General features: G+C 53.8%; 1 protein-coding gene across 1 annotated transcript; it reads right to left on the reverse strand.

Annotated features, from left to right (window-relative positions):
- Positions 1-3: 3 nt before the first annotated feature.
- Positions 4-13341, reverse strand: LOC148594821 (transcription elongation factor A protein 2-like; the record flags this gene model as incomplete). Its single annotated transcript, XM_088523615.1, is given in 9 exon segments — positions 4-147; positions 452-511; positions 514-608; positions 1356-1412; positions 2474-2607; positions 8494-8581; positions 10103-10208; positions 10837-10899; positions 13196-13341. Coding segments are annotated over 9 exon segments (816 nt in total), but the record flags the coding sequence as incomplete, so codon positions are not given.
- Positions 13342-18140: the final 4799 nt, after the last annotated feature.

Consider the following 18140-nt stretch of genomic DNA (forward strand, 5'->3'; position numbering starts at 1 on the left):
GTAGGTGTAGGTGCAGTTCTTCTTCTTGCATTTCCCACAGGTAAAGAGGTCAGTCTGCGTCCCTCCCGTCTTGGCCATCTGATGCTCCCGGATTGCTTCTTTCGTCATGGCTTTCCTGATCTCTTTCAGCTCGTTACTGGCCATTTCCTTTCAAAAAAGAAAAAAAAAGGCAATAAAATCACATCTGTCCACAGTTTAACCACCACATCCACTGCAGGGGAAGAGAAGCGACAGGGGCGGGATGGCTTAAGGGATAGGTAACAAAGCAAGAAGCCTTTCCTTTCTGGTTGTTGCCTAATATCTAGCCCCTTTTCATGATCTAAAGTCCCAGCAGGCTCCTCTTCCACACGGAAAATCCCATTGCAGCCCCCGCAGCAGACCAAGTCCCAGCTTCAACCCCATCCCTGTGACACAGCCCCGGGAGGAGACAAACTCGCTCCGACTTCCTCACCTCTGAGGTCATCACGGCGATCTGCTCCGGGGTAATGGCCCCCACACAGCACGTTCTTTTTTGAGCTCAGGGTTTTTGGAGTCCTTCAGGTTCGAGATGCGGCTCCTCACGCGGTTTTTGTACTTCATGTCGGTGTTCTTGATGTCCTGGTATATGCGTGCGTGGCAGTCAAGGAGCGTGCAAGCAATCCGGAGAATCCAAGCAGCGGGAATTGTCACTGCTGCCAGGACATCCAACAGGGTGCTGGGATCCCAAAGCAGTGTCTGCTCTGGGAGGGGTAACACTGGATTTGAGAACACATTTCCGCAATCCCAGAGTCCAGGGGCTGTCAATTCTTTGGGCTTTTCCCCTGTACTGGAAATAATCTTTACTTTCAGGTATGCAGCAAGGCAGCCACAAAACTCTCTGCTAACAGAATCCAGCTGCACCTCCTGCCCCACAGCCCCCATAGCCAGCAACTTCCCGGCTTATCTCACATCCACCTGCAACTTGATCCCCACTGCTCCATCCTCCCCATCACTTTTGCCCCACGTCAGCAAACTCTCCTCAGTAGGGAGGCAGAGGGAAGTTGCATGTACCTGGAAGCAGAGCTGGGAACGGGAAGCAGCATTTTGGCAGGATAGAGAAATTGAGGCCTGAAAATCCATTTGGTGAGAGCGGGAAGGAAGCAGCAGCATCAATCACCCCAGCAGGGGCTTGGAGCTCCCAGTACCCTGCTCATGTTTCCTTAGTGATCCAGGACGGAGCCAGGCAGAGCTGGAAGCCGACCCAGAGCCCTGACAAGCAGAGCTGCACTGCAATATTCATACAAACAAAGCAGCTTGGCCCATTTGTCCTCATTAATTTCCTGGCCTGGGGGCTGCACTCCTGCAGACCCCTGAAAGACTCCACATAGCAAGGATATATTCTTCGATCTGGGCTGCTATGTGCTCGCAGTCAGCGCCAATGGCAACATAGTCATCTGCAAGACAAGAGAACAGGAGGTCACTGACTTCCAACCAGGCATCCAAATTTCTGAGATACAAATCTACATAGTTTGTTATTCTGATTTACATCAACCGGCATCGTGGCCTTTGTTCTAGGTATCCTTCAACTTTTCTGAAAAGGCCAATGATAAAAACAGACAAATCCAGCCAGTTTATGCCCTCTGCCTCTCTGCTAGATAGACTGCACTGGGCCAGATGCAAAGAACCTACCCCCCAACTCAATAAACACAGTTTTCCAAAATCCGGTGTATCCCTGATATAGCTGAAGTCAAGCACATAGGGTCAGGAATTGATTCTCAGTGGCCACTGGTGTCAGTGAGAAGTAGCTCTACTCAGATCAAGTGATGGGGCCTGAAAATATATAGTGTTGGAGTTGAGCCTGTGTTTCCCTTCTCAGCTCCGTGCTCCATCTGACTTTACCTTTCCTTTACACAGCTCTTCTCGTGCGTTAAACAGCACCACACAGAGCACAGGAACTGTAAGAGCTTGGACATTGGTTATGTTAACCCATACCATAAGGCAGGAGAAGGTAGAGCAGAGCAGGGCTCAGCTAAAGGCAGCAACAGAAGGGACTATTTTTCAGGCTCCACAGAGCAAGGGTTTTGCTAAGAGTTACACCAAGTATGCAATGCAGCATATATATATACACACACACACTCAGCAAGGCTAGAAATGATGAGTTTCTGAACCTGTATTCTCTGGAGATCTTCCAAATCCTCCTGTGCCATTGGGCTCTGGGTATCCCTGCTAGAGCAGAGGGGTTGTACTAGATGATCCCTAGAGGTCCCTTCCAACCTCACCCATCCTGGGATTCTGGGATTCCTTGGCTCCTGCACTCCCGTTTGCACACACAGGTCCTAGCAGCCATCGCCTGACACACTGCCATGGTGCAGCTCAATGCCTGTTCCTATCCAAGTGCCTGGAAATGCCGCCGTGCCAGCAAATCTAACACTGGCTGGACTGAGCTGAGCAGAGATCCCACTGCCAGAGGCACCAGAGTGTCAGGAGCCAACACGCTGGTGCCTCCCTCACTTACCATCAGCCTGGAGAGCAGTTGTCAACATCTCTCTGCATTTGTTGCGGACCGCGTCGCAGGTGACGGGCGCTGGAGGGAAGCTGGTGATTTTGGGGGTTGTCGGGGTCTTCGGAGGCTCCTGCCTTTTGTTGGAGCTAAAAGAGAAACTTCACCCATCAGAACGCCTCGATTCACTGAGAGCAGTGAAGGGAGCAGCAGGCATGTGGCCAAGCACCCTGTTAATTATAACACAAAACCAGTCAGAGGAAACAGTGCAAAGACACATGCCCTAAATGAGCACACAGCACAATATAGCAGTCACCACCATCAATGCAGGTACAGGCTCCTCTGCACACCCTGGTGCTTTAATCCATTAAATAACCACGCCACAACTACTGGACCGCTGGATATCAGCTGAAAACACGATGGAGCCGTTGGGCACTGTCAGGAACTAGGGCTTAGGACTTCCATGAGCACCAGCACTCGCTGGGTCTGTTATCGCAGCCACACAGTCTGTCCTGTCCCTCCTGCTTCCCAAGATACAGCAAATATATTCTCTCAGAAGCAAGGCAGCACTCAGGTTAATCTCAGCGGGTTCCTCAACTCCCATCCAAGAAGTCAGCAGTGGGGAAGGAGAAGGGCCCAACAGAAAAGCCCCTGGCTCTCTGCTCAGCCCCCCAGGGCTGCGAGCAGAGGGTGCGATGGGGTCCCCTCCCGCACCAGGAGCCGCCAAGAAGCAGCCCCGCAGCTTCCACACGAGGAAGAACAAAGGAAACGGCTCCTTCAGCTCTGCTATTTTTCAAAAACACAGTGTTACAAATCAGAGGGGCTTTTATTTTCCCTGTGGCTCTGAACGAGAGTTTTGATTCCTCCTCTTGCAGAAGAGCATCCCTGCATGACCACATGCAAGTGCCAGGCCGACAGAAGACAAATAAACAGCACTTCACTTGCAAAAAAAGAGCTGCGTTTGCCACCTGCGAGCAATTGTGGGCACTGCAAGGGAGCACAAACATCTGCCTGTCGTGACTGTGCGTCAGGCAGGTCGTTTGCCAGAGGGGAACCAGCTTGAGGCCTAGGGCACCTACTTGCAGCCCAATTAGTGCACGAGGAAGCCCTGCATGTGACACCGTGTGCCAGGGGACCTCGGGGTGCACCTACAGCATGGAGACGTCCTGCCCATAAAGCCCAACATCTGCACAGAGAGTCAGTTAACCTCACAAAAAATGGAAAGAAAAAAAAGGCCTATTATGATTCCCAGATGATTTTATGGAGCTCTTAAATCTAGGCAGCAAAACAGCAAGCTTTTCAGCAGAGGTTGCTCTGTCTTTGGTGTTTGGGCCATAAAATGCACAGCATTTATGGGCAGTGTCTGGGTAATATTAATGCAGTAACAGACAAAAAGGAAGAAATAGGGAAACCCACGATACTTCACCCCTGCCATCCTGGAAATGCCTCCTTGAAGACCCAAGTAGCTTCACAGTCACCATCAGGCTGGGATGTGACCGCCAGTTTTTACTGTCATCTGTTTTACTAGTCAGCATTGCATGAAGCTGCTAAGGCACAAATTTAGTAAGGTGGGCAAATAACTAAAAACGTTCTGTAGGATTCGCACTGCACATTAATAAAATAATAAGGAACAACTTAGCTTGCAAATAACCAGTTCCAGGACGAGCACCTCCTGTTTGGATGTACAAATCACTACCAGCACTCTCGAACCTAAGAAGCTATGCAGAGGTTACAGACACTTTATAGTGCACGGTGGGGTATGTATAGCAAATCACACCCAATTCAGAAAAACTCTTCTAAAAATCAAGGCTAATGCTTCTCTTGTACGAAATAGCTTGGAGAAAAATAAGACTTTCCAAAAGACAAATGCAAAAAGCCTAAAAAACACAACCTAAGCAAAAAGAAAAGACTGAAAAAAATGGGGGTGATTTACAGCAGAAAAGACTATGAAAACCCAGGTTTTGAAAAACTTGCCAAGTTATTGCAAAGGACCATGGTAGGAAAACATCCTCGCTGTTTGCTGAAGATAGAACATGAAGCAACGGCCTTAAGCTGAAGCAACACAGGTTTTGGTTGAGAAGGGATTTCAAATTGCAGCTATAGAAACGTCTTACTCAAGTTTTTTTTTTAAGGGTTTTTAAAGAGCAGCTTAGGAACAGCTTGGACAGAGTTCATGATGTCCTAGGAAGGCAGTGGCAGATGGTGCCTTCTTCAGAGCTCTTCTAACTTCCCAAGTTCTTTGTCTCATTCTGGAAGCAATGACAAGGCTAAGGTCTCCCAGAGCAAAACACTAAGTGTAAATCCCCACCAAGGGCCTTCATCGCATCTTATTTATGACAGTTAACGTAAAAAGCACCAAGTTGACCAGCATCCTAACATGCAGGAAACAGAGCCACAATACCAAGCATCAATACTTAAATCCAGGCTTTAAACTAAGATTTACACAAGTAATATTTGATTTTTCAAGAAGGTTCTTGCCACAAGTGCAATTGACTTAGATATTTGGATGTTTGTATCCTGGAGGCAGGGGAGGAAAAAAATTAAAAATACATTAAAAATAGATAGTTTTTCCCATTTCTATTAGGTAATAAGTAAAGAAATATTCATCTACATACATGGCATCTCAAAAAGCTTCAAGCAGGCTGAAGGAAACTGAAGAACTTCTGCTTGGAGGTGTCTGGTGAGCGGAACCTCCCCCTGAGTGTCCTCAGCACCCGGTCGATGGCCATTTCGAAATAACTAAAAATACTCTGACGCACCAGGCTTCGTTCAGCTACAGCACAGGAAAGGCTTTGAAATCGTAAATTTCCACTGGACAGGAAAGCTGTTTCTTGCCTATTTCTAAAGAGAAGTCCCTGGAGTCTATTCCAGGAATCTTTATGGCCCAAGGTACCCCCAAATACTGCAAGACAGCGGATGAGTGAATCAAAGCGGAATCAAAGATGACTGGAGCGGGCGGGTTGAATCAAATTCCATTCAAGCCCCGTCAGACACTGACAGGACAACTGATGGCTCCTGAATCAAGAGAACAGACTTGGGCCACTCCACGGACCGTATAGAAAGTTATTTATTAGGCTTTAGAAGTTTATAATTAGAATAGTTGGAAAATAGACCTCAAACGGTCTGAGAAGACTTATTTCAGGAAATCCTTGTGGTTCATGCTGTTCCTGTTAAGAGAAGGAACTTTTCAGTCTATCCGGATAACCGAAGCTTATGTGTTAAAAAGAGAAAAATGCCAGAGCAAAATGGTGGTAAAGAACCAGCCGAGGCCCACAGGCAGAACACAGGGAAGAGAAACAGGCAGCAGAGCAGAATTTGGGCCACAAATCCCAAAATTCCTAAGAAAGGCTTAAGAGGATGCTGGAAAAGAGAAAGTTCACACTGTCAGAGAGGGAAACACTAGACACAGCCCATGAGAAGGCAGGTGTAAAATACTGGAGCCCAACGGAGCCTCCAGCTCCGGCACCACGCGAGGACTCCTGCATCTGCGCTCCAGAGCCAGGCAAGGCTCAGGCCAAGAGCTGCTCAGATATTTCTCCCTGACAGAAGAGGAAGCCCCAGCCAAAATCTATGAGGCTGAGAGGCTGAGCTATGAGAACACAAACTGATCTTTTGGGCCCTGGTAGCAGCCTCAGCTGAACCGGCCATCAGGCTCCAGGCAATGAATCAGCCTCCCTTCATCACAGCCTGTGCTTTGGAGAGCCAAGCCAAAGGCTCTTTACTGCTAATAAATTATTTTTTTTTTGTCAAGGCAGATTAGTAGCTTGTTTTGCACCACTGGAGAATAAGCAGTTTTGGCTTTGCAAGGAGAGCCTGGGTCAACAGCCTGACACCAGGAGCCACCCTCCTCCTCTGCGTCTGTGCTAATCCCCTTGCTCCTGTTTCTCCCAGAAAACCAAGGGCACGTCCTGTCATTTAGAAGGTACCAGAGGATGAATACACGTAGGAAGCATCAAGAGGGAAAAAAACATCTAACAAAGCAGGAACTGCAGCATATCCAAAGGCACGGTAGTGTGTGGCACAAGCCAAAAGGCTCCACTGCACACTGCTATAGTGGGGCAGTTACCTCTATAACTAACTTTGAATAATTTTGAATTAAATTACTACAAGCCTTAGCCATTCAGTCAGATGTCCAAACAAACCCGGCTAGCTTTGCTCACCAGTGCTGACCCCCACCACACGCAGGGATATGCATCATGCTTTCTTTGCTCTAGGCTTAGCATTCCCTGGACTCCCTCTTCCAAAGATTCAGTCAGGGGCTTCTCCTTTCCTTGAACTGCAAAGGCTTGAGCAGCATCAGCCACATCGGTAATACTTACCCCTCCTTTACAACCATGCATGAATCATTGGCACGGGTGTACAAGTAGCCTTAAGGTTAACTCAGCATGAACGCAGAGGCACTTACTACTGGTGAGAGCAGTCGGTAAGTGCAAAGCAAAATATTCCTCCTTCATGTCGAGCTTCAGAAGGAAAGGACTTTCTTTTCCCATCAGGAGAAGCAGAAAAACGTTTCCACCTCATCCTGCAGGGGAAGATGCCCCACCAGTGCACAGAAAACGAGCACCAAGGCTCTTACCCTCCTCTGGCTCAGTGCCACCCTGATCAGTCCTACAGCAGCTCCTTCCCGTGTTCACAGCCTCAGGAAGGGGGTACTAGTCTGCATTTTAGCCTGTTGTTGGGATCAGGTACCTGTCACACAGAGAAGGAGTTATCATCACAAGCCAGGTGGAAGTGGCCAGGCCAGTTCTCTCAGGTTATCAGCAAACTCTGCTATCATTGGCTGCTCTTCAGCCTCAGACTCAGGTCTCTTTTCAACAGCACAAAAGGAAACAGCAGCTGGGAGACTCCATCCTACTGCTCTTATCCCAGGAAGACTCTCACGCACCAGAGTGTCACTGTGTCACCCCCACACACAACTCGGACCCCGCGTTGCTGCAAAGCTGAATGCTTCTGGCGGGGAGGTCTTCTCCACACATTCATTGCAACAGTTAGTTGGAATTGTGGTCTTCCTATTCTATGCAAGGTGAGCTAGGCAAAGATGCAAGCAACAAAGTGAAGTTCTCCAGCTCAGCGTTAAGCAGCCCTCTTCAGAGCAGCCCGGGTGAGAAGGCTCTGAGCACAGTGACAAGCCTCGAGACAGGCCTGAGCAAGCACAGAAACGGGTGGAGGGACAGGAAAGGTGACTAAGAGAGAGTCTACAAAGCAGAGGGAATCTAGCACTAATATTCTAAATCCTCCGGCAAAATTCAGGAACTATCAAAGCTACAAAATACTCCAGGGATCTGAGGCTGAAAACAGTCTCACCTCTGGAAAGGGTCTAGGACAAGACTGTGTAAACCTGCATTTGCTCCCTCCCTGTAGATCACACTGCTTCCACTCCACGGCTTAGCAAGGGCAGCTGCAGACGGTGGAAACAGGATGCGACATTCAAGGCATGGCCAGGGCCAGGCATGCAGCAGACCTGCTGGATGGGGGGACAGCAGTCCAGAGCGAAAACAGGGCTTCTACTGGCACTTGCTGACAAGAGGACAAGAGAAAAAGAGGAAGGTTTACTACAGTGATGTATGAGGATCACTACCATCCACCATCTGAGCCTGCAAAGGCTAAAAATAATCTCTATTGTACAGGAGCTCAAAGTCAGAAATATGCAAAAGTATAAAAATGCAACACAAAACACCCAGAGGAATGTTTTATTAATAATAATAAAAATAACACAAAACCAAGAATGGAAAAATAAAAAATAAGTCATAAGACATGAACAAAAGAAAAAAAAAGGAAAAAAAAGAAAAAAAGAAAAATCACTAAAGCCACTGTATTTTGTAGATGTTTATTTCTGCATTACAGTTGTGTTTTTCTTTATTAAGAATACCACACAGATGGTCACTGAAGATGTCTAGACTCCTGGTGTATCTGACCAGGCATTTGAGTGTGCCAAATTCTTGGCTCAGACACTTAAAATTAAAAATTAACACAAGATGCCACAATAATATTTAAATGACCTAAAAGTACCATCTTTGGCTAAAGGGAAGTATTACCTTTGGTCTCTCGAGTTACTCTCCTTTGAGGATGATGTTGGCAATGACAGGTTTTTCTTTTTCTCCTCACTTTTCTCCTCAGAAGCATCTATATTCAAAAGCAAAGAGAAAAAGCAAATGTGAATGCTAAAGACTTCAGAATTGGTATTTACACTAGAACCCTGCATATATTAAGTGTCTTCAAGAGACTCAACAGAGTTGGCCTGAGGCAAACTGTTATCCTCAGAAAAAAAATAGGAGAGGGGTGGCCTTTGGGGCCTCCCTCACTTCCAGACCTTTCACTTGCCTCCACATAGAAAGGAGGTGAAACAAGTTTCCCTCACCTGGCTTCAGGAAGGCAGGGAGCAGCCCCCTTCCCTTGTTGGGAGATAAGCTTCCTCACAAGACATGCCTCATCACAAAGGTTTATTTGTGAGGGGCCTTTGGCTGCAGAGCACAGATTAGATCACGTTCTCCAGAGCACCACTTTTCTAGCAGTATTTCATGCCAGTGACACTTGAGGGGCCAGTAAGGGCAGGCCCTTCTGGGAATCCAACTTCTCATGTTTCCTAAATGCTGCTGAAAGCCAGTAGCACAATCCTGGAGAGAAGTTTCATTTTTACTGTAGAAAAAGATCAGCCCAAGAGGTAAACTGTGCCAGCCTAGCCAACACAGCTGCACTGTTAAAATGCCAGCTTAAGGTAGGAGAGGAAAACAGCACTTCCAGCACTCATTGAGCCTGTCAAGAAATGGGGCGTTCCCAGGTACAGATCAGGGCTAGCCACTCACTTCACTTGAAACAAACACCATGGCACATTTGTTCCTATTCTTTCACTTTACAGAGCTACACAAGATACCAGTTTTAAAATAGAAATAAGGCAAGTTTGGATTTCTCTTCAGTAGCACAGACTGGCAGACACGTTTGTTGTCCTGTTAGCAGGGCCCAGGTAGAGCTGCCTTCCTGGCCTCAGCACTGCCAACAACTCTTGGGTTTGTTTTGTTTTTAAAAAACTACACAAATGTAACCACTGAAGACCACATCTGTGAACTCTATTTGCAGTTTTGAAGTTGGTTAATTTGGGCTGTATCAGCATTAAGAGTCTTCAAGCAGAATCACAAGCTTCTGCCTGTAAGTGTCTAGCACCATGAAAGCCTCCCCAGCACGAAGAAGCCTGGGGGAATTTGCCTACAAAGGTGTTAAAACAAGGCCATCACCCAAAACACATTCCAGCATTTCTCTTTCCAGGCTGTTACACCAGGATGACAGCAGATGCTGGTTTAATGCACACCAAAACGTGGTGGAGTGTTCAGAGCACAGACACCGTTTAGAGTTTCTGCACTAACACTGCTAATTATATGATCGGGTACATGTTCAGAACAGTCCTGAGGCTTCCAGGACACTTTCCAGGAAAAGCTATACTTAGGGTTGACAACAGGAACTAAACCCAGAGGAATGCATGCTAAGACATGAAACTCCCAAGACAGAGGGTGCATTCTGAAAAGCCGACCTGCTGAAATGCTCCATATAAATCAATAGATAAATTTGCTTATTTTCTTGTGAGCCTCAATCTCTAGCTGAAATTAGCTATTTAGCAGGTTGAATCTGACAGGAAAAAATATATTTTCTTACCTAGAAGTTTTTTCCAAGACTTGATGAGTGATTTGGCAAGCGATATCACCTCTTCATCTGTGCTCTGCTTCCTCAGTGCATTTACTGACATCCCAATGCGGGTGGACTGCAAGGGAACGTTCAGATGGATCATTTGGGAGCAGACATTTGTTACGGACCAAAACCAAAAATAAGCATCAGCCAAAGCAACGACCAAGATGCAGAGTACCCAGGGACCCACAAAACGATTATCCCCTTCCAGCTCTGGAAGGGCAAGATGACAGTCCTTGGTTTACTCAAACTGATCACATGAGTTTGGCTTCTGCTCACCCTCAAATACCTTTTCTACCTATAAATGGCAATTAAAGTTGAACTTGCAAAAATCCAGGATGAATATCTTAGTCTCTGCATTGTTATTCTATTCAAGTCTCCCCACAGACAGCATCCCACATATCACCATTAAGAGACTTAAACAACCACACCCATGATGGCCTTTCTATTCTGCTTTTCCCTCTTTTTGAAATCCCTGAAAGGATTTGAGTAGCTACCCACACTTCCCTCATCAAGAGTGCATTAATTTATTGAGGCACCAAAACCACTTAACTGTGAGTCTAAAGCCACAGTTCAGCACTATTTTCTAGATGCAATGTTTATTTTGATGCTTCGAGGGAGGCAAGAAATCAAAGGGAACCTCATTAAATTCATTTAAACATTTTTGGTTCACTCTGGTGGATTTTTTCAGCTGTGCAACTCACCTGCAGCAAGTCCAGAGTCATAGGCATACTTCTGAGTTCTTTCAATAAATCCATTGCACCATCCTGCAGAGGAAAAAAAATCTAACAGTGAGAGTGCCTCCTTATGCAGAGGAGCTTACGGGTCCTAACAGCTGAAAGATACACCTTGAATCACAACCGTCTCAGCACAACAGTCATCTTGCAGGAATAATCCTACTGTCAGTGTTTTGGGGGTCTTATGAATGATGTAAGTTCAGCAAAAAAAAAACGCATTTTAGCAGAGGTGCAAGAACTTCACGATCACCCACCTAACACTCAGAACCACTGCCCAGAGCCAGAGCTACAGGCACCTTTCTACACTGCAAAACATGAAGTAGCTGTTTCCCAGCTTCCTGCTATTGAGCATTGACTCTGCTCAGCACCAGAACCAAAACCAGCAGCAAGGCCAACAACTCACAAAGCTTCCACACAGCAGCTGTGCATCCAAGGACCCAGATCCAAGCACTATCTCAGAGCCGAGTGGAAGCACCGGCCGAATCTGCTTTCAGTAGCTCTCTGGGCACAGCCTGGAACGTGTCGGTCTCCACTCAGCCTGCAGCTTCCTCCCAGCCCCCTTCTGTCAAGCAAGGCCTTCTAGTGTTCACATTTAGCAGCTCATTTTAAACACTAACCACTCCAGGGCCATTTGCAGTGCAAGGCCTGCGGAGCGGATAACTGCAGGGATGTGGAGCCACCTGCACTGATGGATTCTGTTCTCACATCCCTTTGTGCCTACGCAGAGAGGCTGTCTCCGACTCCTCACGAGCAGCAATCGGGCTGCAGTGCCAAGGCCAAGAAAGCCAGGTCAAAATTGAAGGTTTCAACAAGCACAAGTGATTTAATCCAGCACAAACCATGCGTTACTGCACCTGGAACGAGAGACTTGCCACCCAGGCCGGTTTCACATCTTCAATTTCCCCAATAGTCACAGACCGAGTCCATCAAATTCAAACACAAAACAACAAATCTTAACATACAAAACACCCGATTCCGGTGTCCGTTGTGAGAAATGGAGCCACTTGGGGCCACAGCAATAAACAGGGATCCACTCAAGCTAGAGCAACAAGCAGGTACTCCAGGATATCATCCTGTGGGAAGAGTTTACAAATTAGCTGATAAAATAAACAAACGTATATGGTTCAGTACCATACCAAATGCCAACAGGAGCACTGCAGACAGCTCATTTAAGAAGCTGTCTCTTTCGCCATGAAGTTTGGAAGGAAATTCAGTAAACTTGCTCCTTTCCCATTTAAACACGGGCATCACAAAAACCGCTGGCAGGGGGACCAGGCTGCCGTTTAGCCTGGACGCAGGGTGCTGCTGGAAGGGAAGGCTGGGGGACAGCGAGCTGGGCGTTCTGCAGCCACGACAAGGAGCCTTTTGAGGTCAGCAGTGGGGATAACAGCAGCAGGACATAGAAAAGGCCTCAGGTCCCATCTCTGAAGGCTTTTCCCCAAGCAAATGGCTTAATAAAGCAGCATCCACCAAGAGCAGCGCTAAGGGGATGTTTTGTTGGGAGGGAACCTGCCTGCTTCCAGCATGAACAGCACCACGCGAGCACCGAGACGGCGACGCTGCCCTCACGCCGCCCTGCCAGACGCCCCGTCGGGGCTGCGGGAGGTAAATACGGGAGCTCCTCGAGGGCACGGGAGGAAGAGCGGGGTCAGCGCTGGCGGGAGGCACAAGGAGCCCCCTCCCAAGGGCTCCCAGCTGGAATTGAGGGTGTCCCCCCAGCGGAGGGGAAACCGCTCAGCTGGGAGCAGGGGTGCTGAGCTGGGGGAGTCCCACTGAGGTGGGACAGAAGGGGTGTCCTCTCCTAAGGGGAGAGGACATGGAAGGGACCCCAAAGAAGGGACTGTGCGAGGAAACCAGGTGGATCCCACATCTTCAAGAGATGGATGGGGGGCACCAGACAGGATCCCCCACCACCACCCAACAGATCAGAAATTAGGAAGGGGGAGACTCCCCACATCACAGCAGGAATGGGCGAGGGGAAAGGATCCCCCCCCTCAAAGGGGGAGTTGTAGGGGGGGGAAAACCCCTCCTCGATGTGGGGGGGGGGGGGCATTGAGGCGTGCTGGGGGAGGAGACCACCCCAAAACGGGGGGGGCCCATCACAGGGGGCAGCTTTGGGGATGGGGGGGCTGGAGGGGGCATTACGGGGGGGAATCCTCCACGGCGCGGGGGGGGTTTCACTATAACGGGGAACGTTTATGGGGGGCTGGGCGAGAGGACACCCCCATCACAGGAGGGAATTAAGGGGGGGGGGGGGGTCCGGGAAGGGACCCCTCCCGCATCCGAAAGGGGGCCCCGGCCGCTGCCCGCGCCCCGCGGGCCTCACCGCGCTCTTCTTGGCCACCATCTTGTCCAGCCGCTTGGCGATACGCACGATCTCGTCCTCCCCGCCCATCGCTCCGCTCCCCGCGGCCGTTGCGCCCCCCGGGGAGCCGGGGCGGGAGCGCGGGGGGGCGCGGGGAGCGGCGGCGGGGGAAGGGCTGGCGGCGGCTGCCCGGCGCCCACGGCCCCCAGTACCGCAGTCCGGGCGGGCTAGGCGGCGCGCGGGGCACGACGGGACTCGTAGTCCTCCGGACGCCCGCTCCGCCTCTTCCCGCTGCCCCGGCGCGCGGCGGGACTACAACTCCCAGCGGCCCGCGCGGCGCCGCCCTGTCCCCGCCGCGGGGCGTTGTGGGGGCTGCAGTCCGCCCGCCGGGGCGTGGCGGGAGCGGCGCCGGTACCCTGTGGCGGCCGCCATTTTGCTCCCCGTGCTCTTTAGGGGCTCCCGGAGCAGCCGTTCCGGGCCGGCCGCGCCGGGCCAGGCCGAGCCAGGGAGCGGGGAAACAGCGGGGGCTGAGCCGCGGGAAGCGCCCTGAGAAGCGGTGGCGGTTTCCGGCATTCTTCTCAGCGAGGCCGCCGGGCAGGCGGGCCCAGTGACGCCGGTCTCGGTGCCCTGGCGGGGACGCGGGGCTACCCTGTAGGTGGCACTCGTACACTGCCAAGCGCGGCGCTCCCCGCGGGGCGCCGGGGCTCGGCCCCCTTCGGCGCCTTCCTGGCAGCCGGAGCCGTTGGGCGCCTTGGGGACGCCGTTGGGCGCCTGAGGCGAAAGCGTGAGCCGCGCGAGCAGGCACAGCCCAGTGCCGTCTCCTGCCCAGCACCACTTGTAGGGCCCTTCCTGTGTGCCCAGCAGCCCCCAAAGGGCAAGGAAACCCCTTGTGGGGCGAGTGCCCGGCCAGCAAGGGCTCCCTGAGCCCCCTTCCCGCCGCAGGCGGGTTCCTGGGGCTGGGTTCGGGTCAGCTTGTTGAGCAGGGAGGTGCTCGGTCACTGCTGTGTCACTGTCCCCGGAGCTGCTGCCCTGCCTGGTGGCCCGTGCTGAGGCAGGTGGCCGTTGGGGTGCCCTCAAACAAGAAGTGCTCCCCCAGTGTCCTAGGCAGACCCCTGGATCCTGCTGCAACGCAGCAGGAATGGCCTTGCTCACACCTTAGCTCCAGAGCCTTTCCCTGGCATCGTGCTTGGAGCCACCTTGAAACCTCTTGCCCCGGCCTCGTGTCTGCAACTGCAAATTCCCCCCAGCCGCAATCTGGAGTCTCGGCAGCTTCTGGAAAGCTTCCATGCTCCGCAGGCTCCAGCCGTGAAGGCAGGGGTTGCTGTTTTGGAGGAACCCACCTCTTGCAGGGAGCAGAGGGCAGGTCGGAGCCCGGGTCCGCTCCGGAGGGTGCCGGACACAGCGGGCGGCCGCCTGTGCCGCGTGGGGTCGGGTCACGCCGGTCCTTGGCGTCAGCGGAGCGCTCGAGCGGCCCCGCTGCCACTGCGGTTTGTATCGCTGCGGCGCGAACGTGTTTCCTAACCACAGCTATGGCCGGCGGCGTGTCTGGGATTCCAGAGCGCTCAGTCACGCCAGGCGCCGTCACCCCGTCCGCTCCCTGCCTCGGATCGAGACACCCAGCGCCCCGCTGCCCCCAAACGCCACCCGGCCACCGCAGCCGCACGACTGCGTGAGGGCAGCCCCGATGCACGAAACCCAACTCGCAGCCCCTGCAGCTGGGCGGGAAGGGAAAATGCCCACGGCCCTTGCGCAGCCCCTGGCCCTTCCCCACGGCCCTTGTGCTCTCCCCAAGGGTGGACGGGCGCCGCGGAGCGCCGAGGGCTCCCGGCTGACCTTGGCGGGGCGGCCGAGCGGCGTCGCTCAGCCCAGCCCCCCGAGCCGCTGGCCCCAGCGCTCCCGAGCCTGGGTGGAGGTAGATCCAGAGGAAACTCCACCTCCGCAGGAGCCAACCTGCTGTTGCAGGAATTCCCAGAGAAATTCCCGCTTGGGCTGATCTGTCAACGGAGCCGTGAACTTTCCTTTACCTCTTGCAACAGCAGCTACTTGAATGCACTAAAAGCGGAGCAGGGGTGAGGGGGAGGCTGTCGTTAAAGGCTGAGCCCTGCGAGCAGGCAGAGGTGGCAGAGCAAGGGAGGGAGGTCGGTGCAAAATACCACCAAATTCCCCCTGGATTTGCCACGGTCCCGCAGCTTTTCCCAGGTGATCCCATTCCCATGGGATGGGCCATGCTGGCACGGGGGCTGTTAGACAGGGAAGACCCTGGTTCTTCCCTGGTACCGTAAACCCTTGCAGCACTGCTGCCCAAGCCTTTCCCAGCACCGACCTTGCTCCGAATGGTTCATCCGTTCCCCCTTCCTGAGCAGCCTGTGTTTGGGAGAGGAGAGAGCCAGGGGAACCAGCCCCCCAGACCTGAGCCTTTCGGCACCGGCCCTGGAGTCAAGGCTGGGAGGCTGCCTCTTGTCTCGGTCCTTGCTGCAAGTGTCCGCTATCCCCTTGGAATAGGGGACGTTTGACCTCCAGGGCCAACATCCACCACCCAGAATCTTAAGAAACCTGGAGAGCTTGGTCCATACCATGATTTGTGTTTCTGTCTTGCAGAACATCCTGATTTCTCCTCCTTTCTCCCCCTGAGCACCAAGGGACCGAGGTGCTCACAGCTCCCCTGCGATGCCTGGACACGGCTGGCAAGCTCCCACCTGGGAAGCGAGCGGGACCGACCAGCGGATGCGTGTGAGGGTGTGGATGGGCCTTGGACCCCCAGGAACCACTCTGAGGTTAACAGAGGAGAGACCTGCTCCCCCAATCCCTCCCTCCTGCAGCTTCCCAGAGCGGCACTGCCACGTGGGGGGTAAGTCCTGCACGTGGAGGGACTGCAGGGTTTGACAGCAGCCAAGGAGAAGCCAAGGACAAGCCAAGGCCTCCTGCAAACACGGATGTGGAAAAGGGATTGTAGAGGAGCTGCCAGCTCCCGTGGATGCTGCTCATCACCAGTGCCCGGGTAGAGCTTGGACCTCCAGCTTTGCAGCTGCTCTGCCGAGACATTTTGGATGTTCCCCACATCTCCTCCTTCTAATGACTTTAATTACACTGGCTGCTGTTCAAAATAATCATGGAGGGGGAGGCAAAAGCGCTAAGTGAGCGCGAAGTTCGCAGGGAGCAACACCACGGCCGGGCCTGTGCGTGAGAGCGAGTGCGGCGGCGCCTCTCCCCCTCTCCCTGTCTCCTTTTATTCTCCTCCGTAAAACATAGGAAGTCGGAGCCATTCATTTTGCTATTTGCGTCTCACTCCCCACGCCCGGCTGCTCCGCGGCGCCCCGCGGCCCGGCCGCTCGCTGCTCGCCCGGCATCCTTGACCCCGCGCAGCCCGCTGCGCCGGCACTTCCCTTTTGGCCCACATGAAGCGCCGCTCCGAAACGGGGCCTTGATAACTGCGCTGTGGGAAGGCAGGGGCGCCGGGGCTCCCACACGGCCCTTTCCCAGGGAGCGCTTCCGACGCTGCCGCGAGCCCCGGCGCCCGCGGCAAAGGGCTGCGAAGGACGGGGACCCCCGGCGCCTTCCTCGGAGCCCCTGTCCATCCTGCAGGGACCGACCGGTCTGCTCAAGTGCCTGGCAGGGCAGCCAGCACCGAGACCACGTTGGGGCTGGGGACCCGTCACCGCCACCACGGACACACAGGGGCAGTGCCCACGGAGCAGCGCAGGGACCGGGCGGCGAGGGCCGCATGCGGAGCAGCTTCCCTGCCTTGGGGAAACGTGATCCGAAAGCGCGCGGCGCTCCGCTCTCCCGGGGCTGGATGAGCGCCGTGTCCCGCTCCTCGCCGCGTGGCCATGGCACGGGCGGCCCCAGCGCTGAGCGCGAGCCCTGATCTCATCCGCGCGCCTCGAACAATACCCCCCGTCCCCGCCCGACACAATTCCCAGAAACGCGCGGCCTCCTGCTAGAGCCTCCCGAGGGAAGCGTGCCAGCCGGCCCGCCGGCACCGCCGCCGCTGGCACCGGAGCCGCCCGCCACGAGGGGGGCTTCTCCCGGCCGAAACACGCATGGGACAGGGGCTGCTCCACAGCAGCGCAGGAAGCCCCCAGCCCCGGCGTGAGCGCCGTCCCCGCGCCGTCCCCGCGCCATCCCCGCGCTGTCAGGGCACGTTGTTCGCCGTAATGCGCGGGGACGGCCGGGCAGGACAGACTGGCCGGCTGCGTCGCGCTTCCTGCCTCCCCGGCCACGGGCGCCCGCCTGACATCATTGTTCCCGCTGGGAACGCCGGGGACGGGCCCGATGGCCCCGATAAGGCCCTGACCTCCTGCTGCGCTTCCCACCCACCCAGGGCCGGTTTTGGGGGCCGCTCGCTGGCCCCGCACCCCGGTGCAGAGCCAGGGTGCCCTTCCGAGGCCCTCCTGGTGTGGAGCACATGGGGACACCTCCCACCACCAGCCCGCAGTGCCCGGAGACAGGAGGCGGCTCCGGAGGTGCAGGATGGGGTGATGCCCAATGCCTGAAGCCTGGGAGCGCTCCCGGAGCAGGGCCCGAGTTCCACGCTGGCTCTGCCCCCCTGCCAGCCCTACTTTCATTTTGGTTTTGCACCGTGCAGCAACAGCAGCCGCTGCCTCGGGGCGCACGGCGGTGACAGGGACACGGGGCCCCGCGGGGTCCGCTCGCTCCTTCCCTCTTCCCCATGCAGGGAGCACGGATGTTTTCCCAGCTGCAACCGCCCTTTCCCTGTGAAGCCCCTACATGGATGGGGAAGCTGCACGAGGCCGCAGAGCCTGGTGCGCAGCGCGGGGACACCGTCCCTCCCTGCAGCGTCCGTGTCCCTGCACGCCTGGGGACAGCTCCCGCCACGCGCCGCGCTGCGTGCACCGGCGCTTCCCCGCCCGCTGCAGCCCCATGCGCCTCTTCCACGGCTCCTCGGCCCCTTCTCCCAGCATTGTTGGCCCAACAATGAAAACTGTTTGTGTTATTGTGTCCCCGA

The sequence above is a fragment of the Tinamus guttatus genome, unplaced genomic scaffold (assembly GCF_059628265.1).
Source record: "Tinamus guttatus ecotype Peru unplaced genomic scaffold, ASM5962826v1 Tinamus_guttatus_pri_ptg000194l, whole genome shotgun sequence".
Lineage (NCBI taxonomy): Eukaryota > Metazoa > Chordata > Aves > Tinamiformes > Tinamidae > Tinamus > Tinamus guttatus.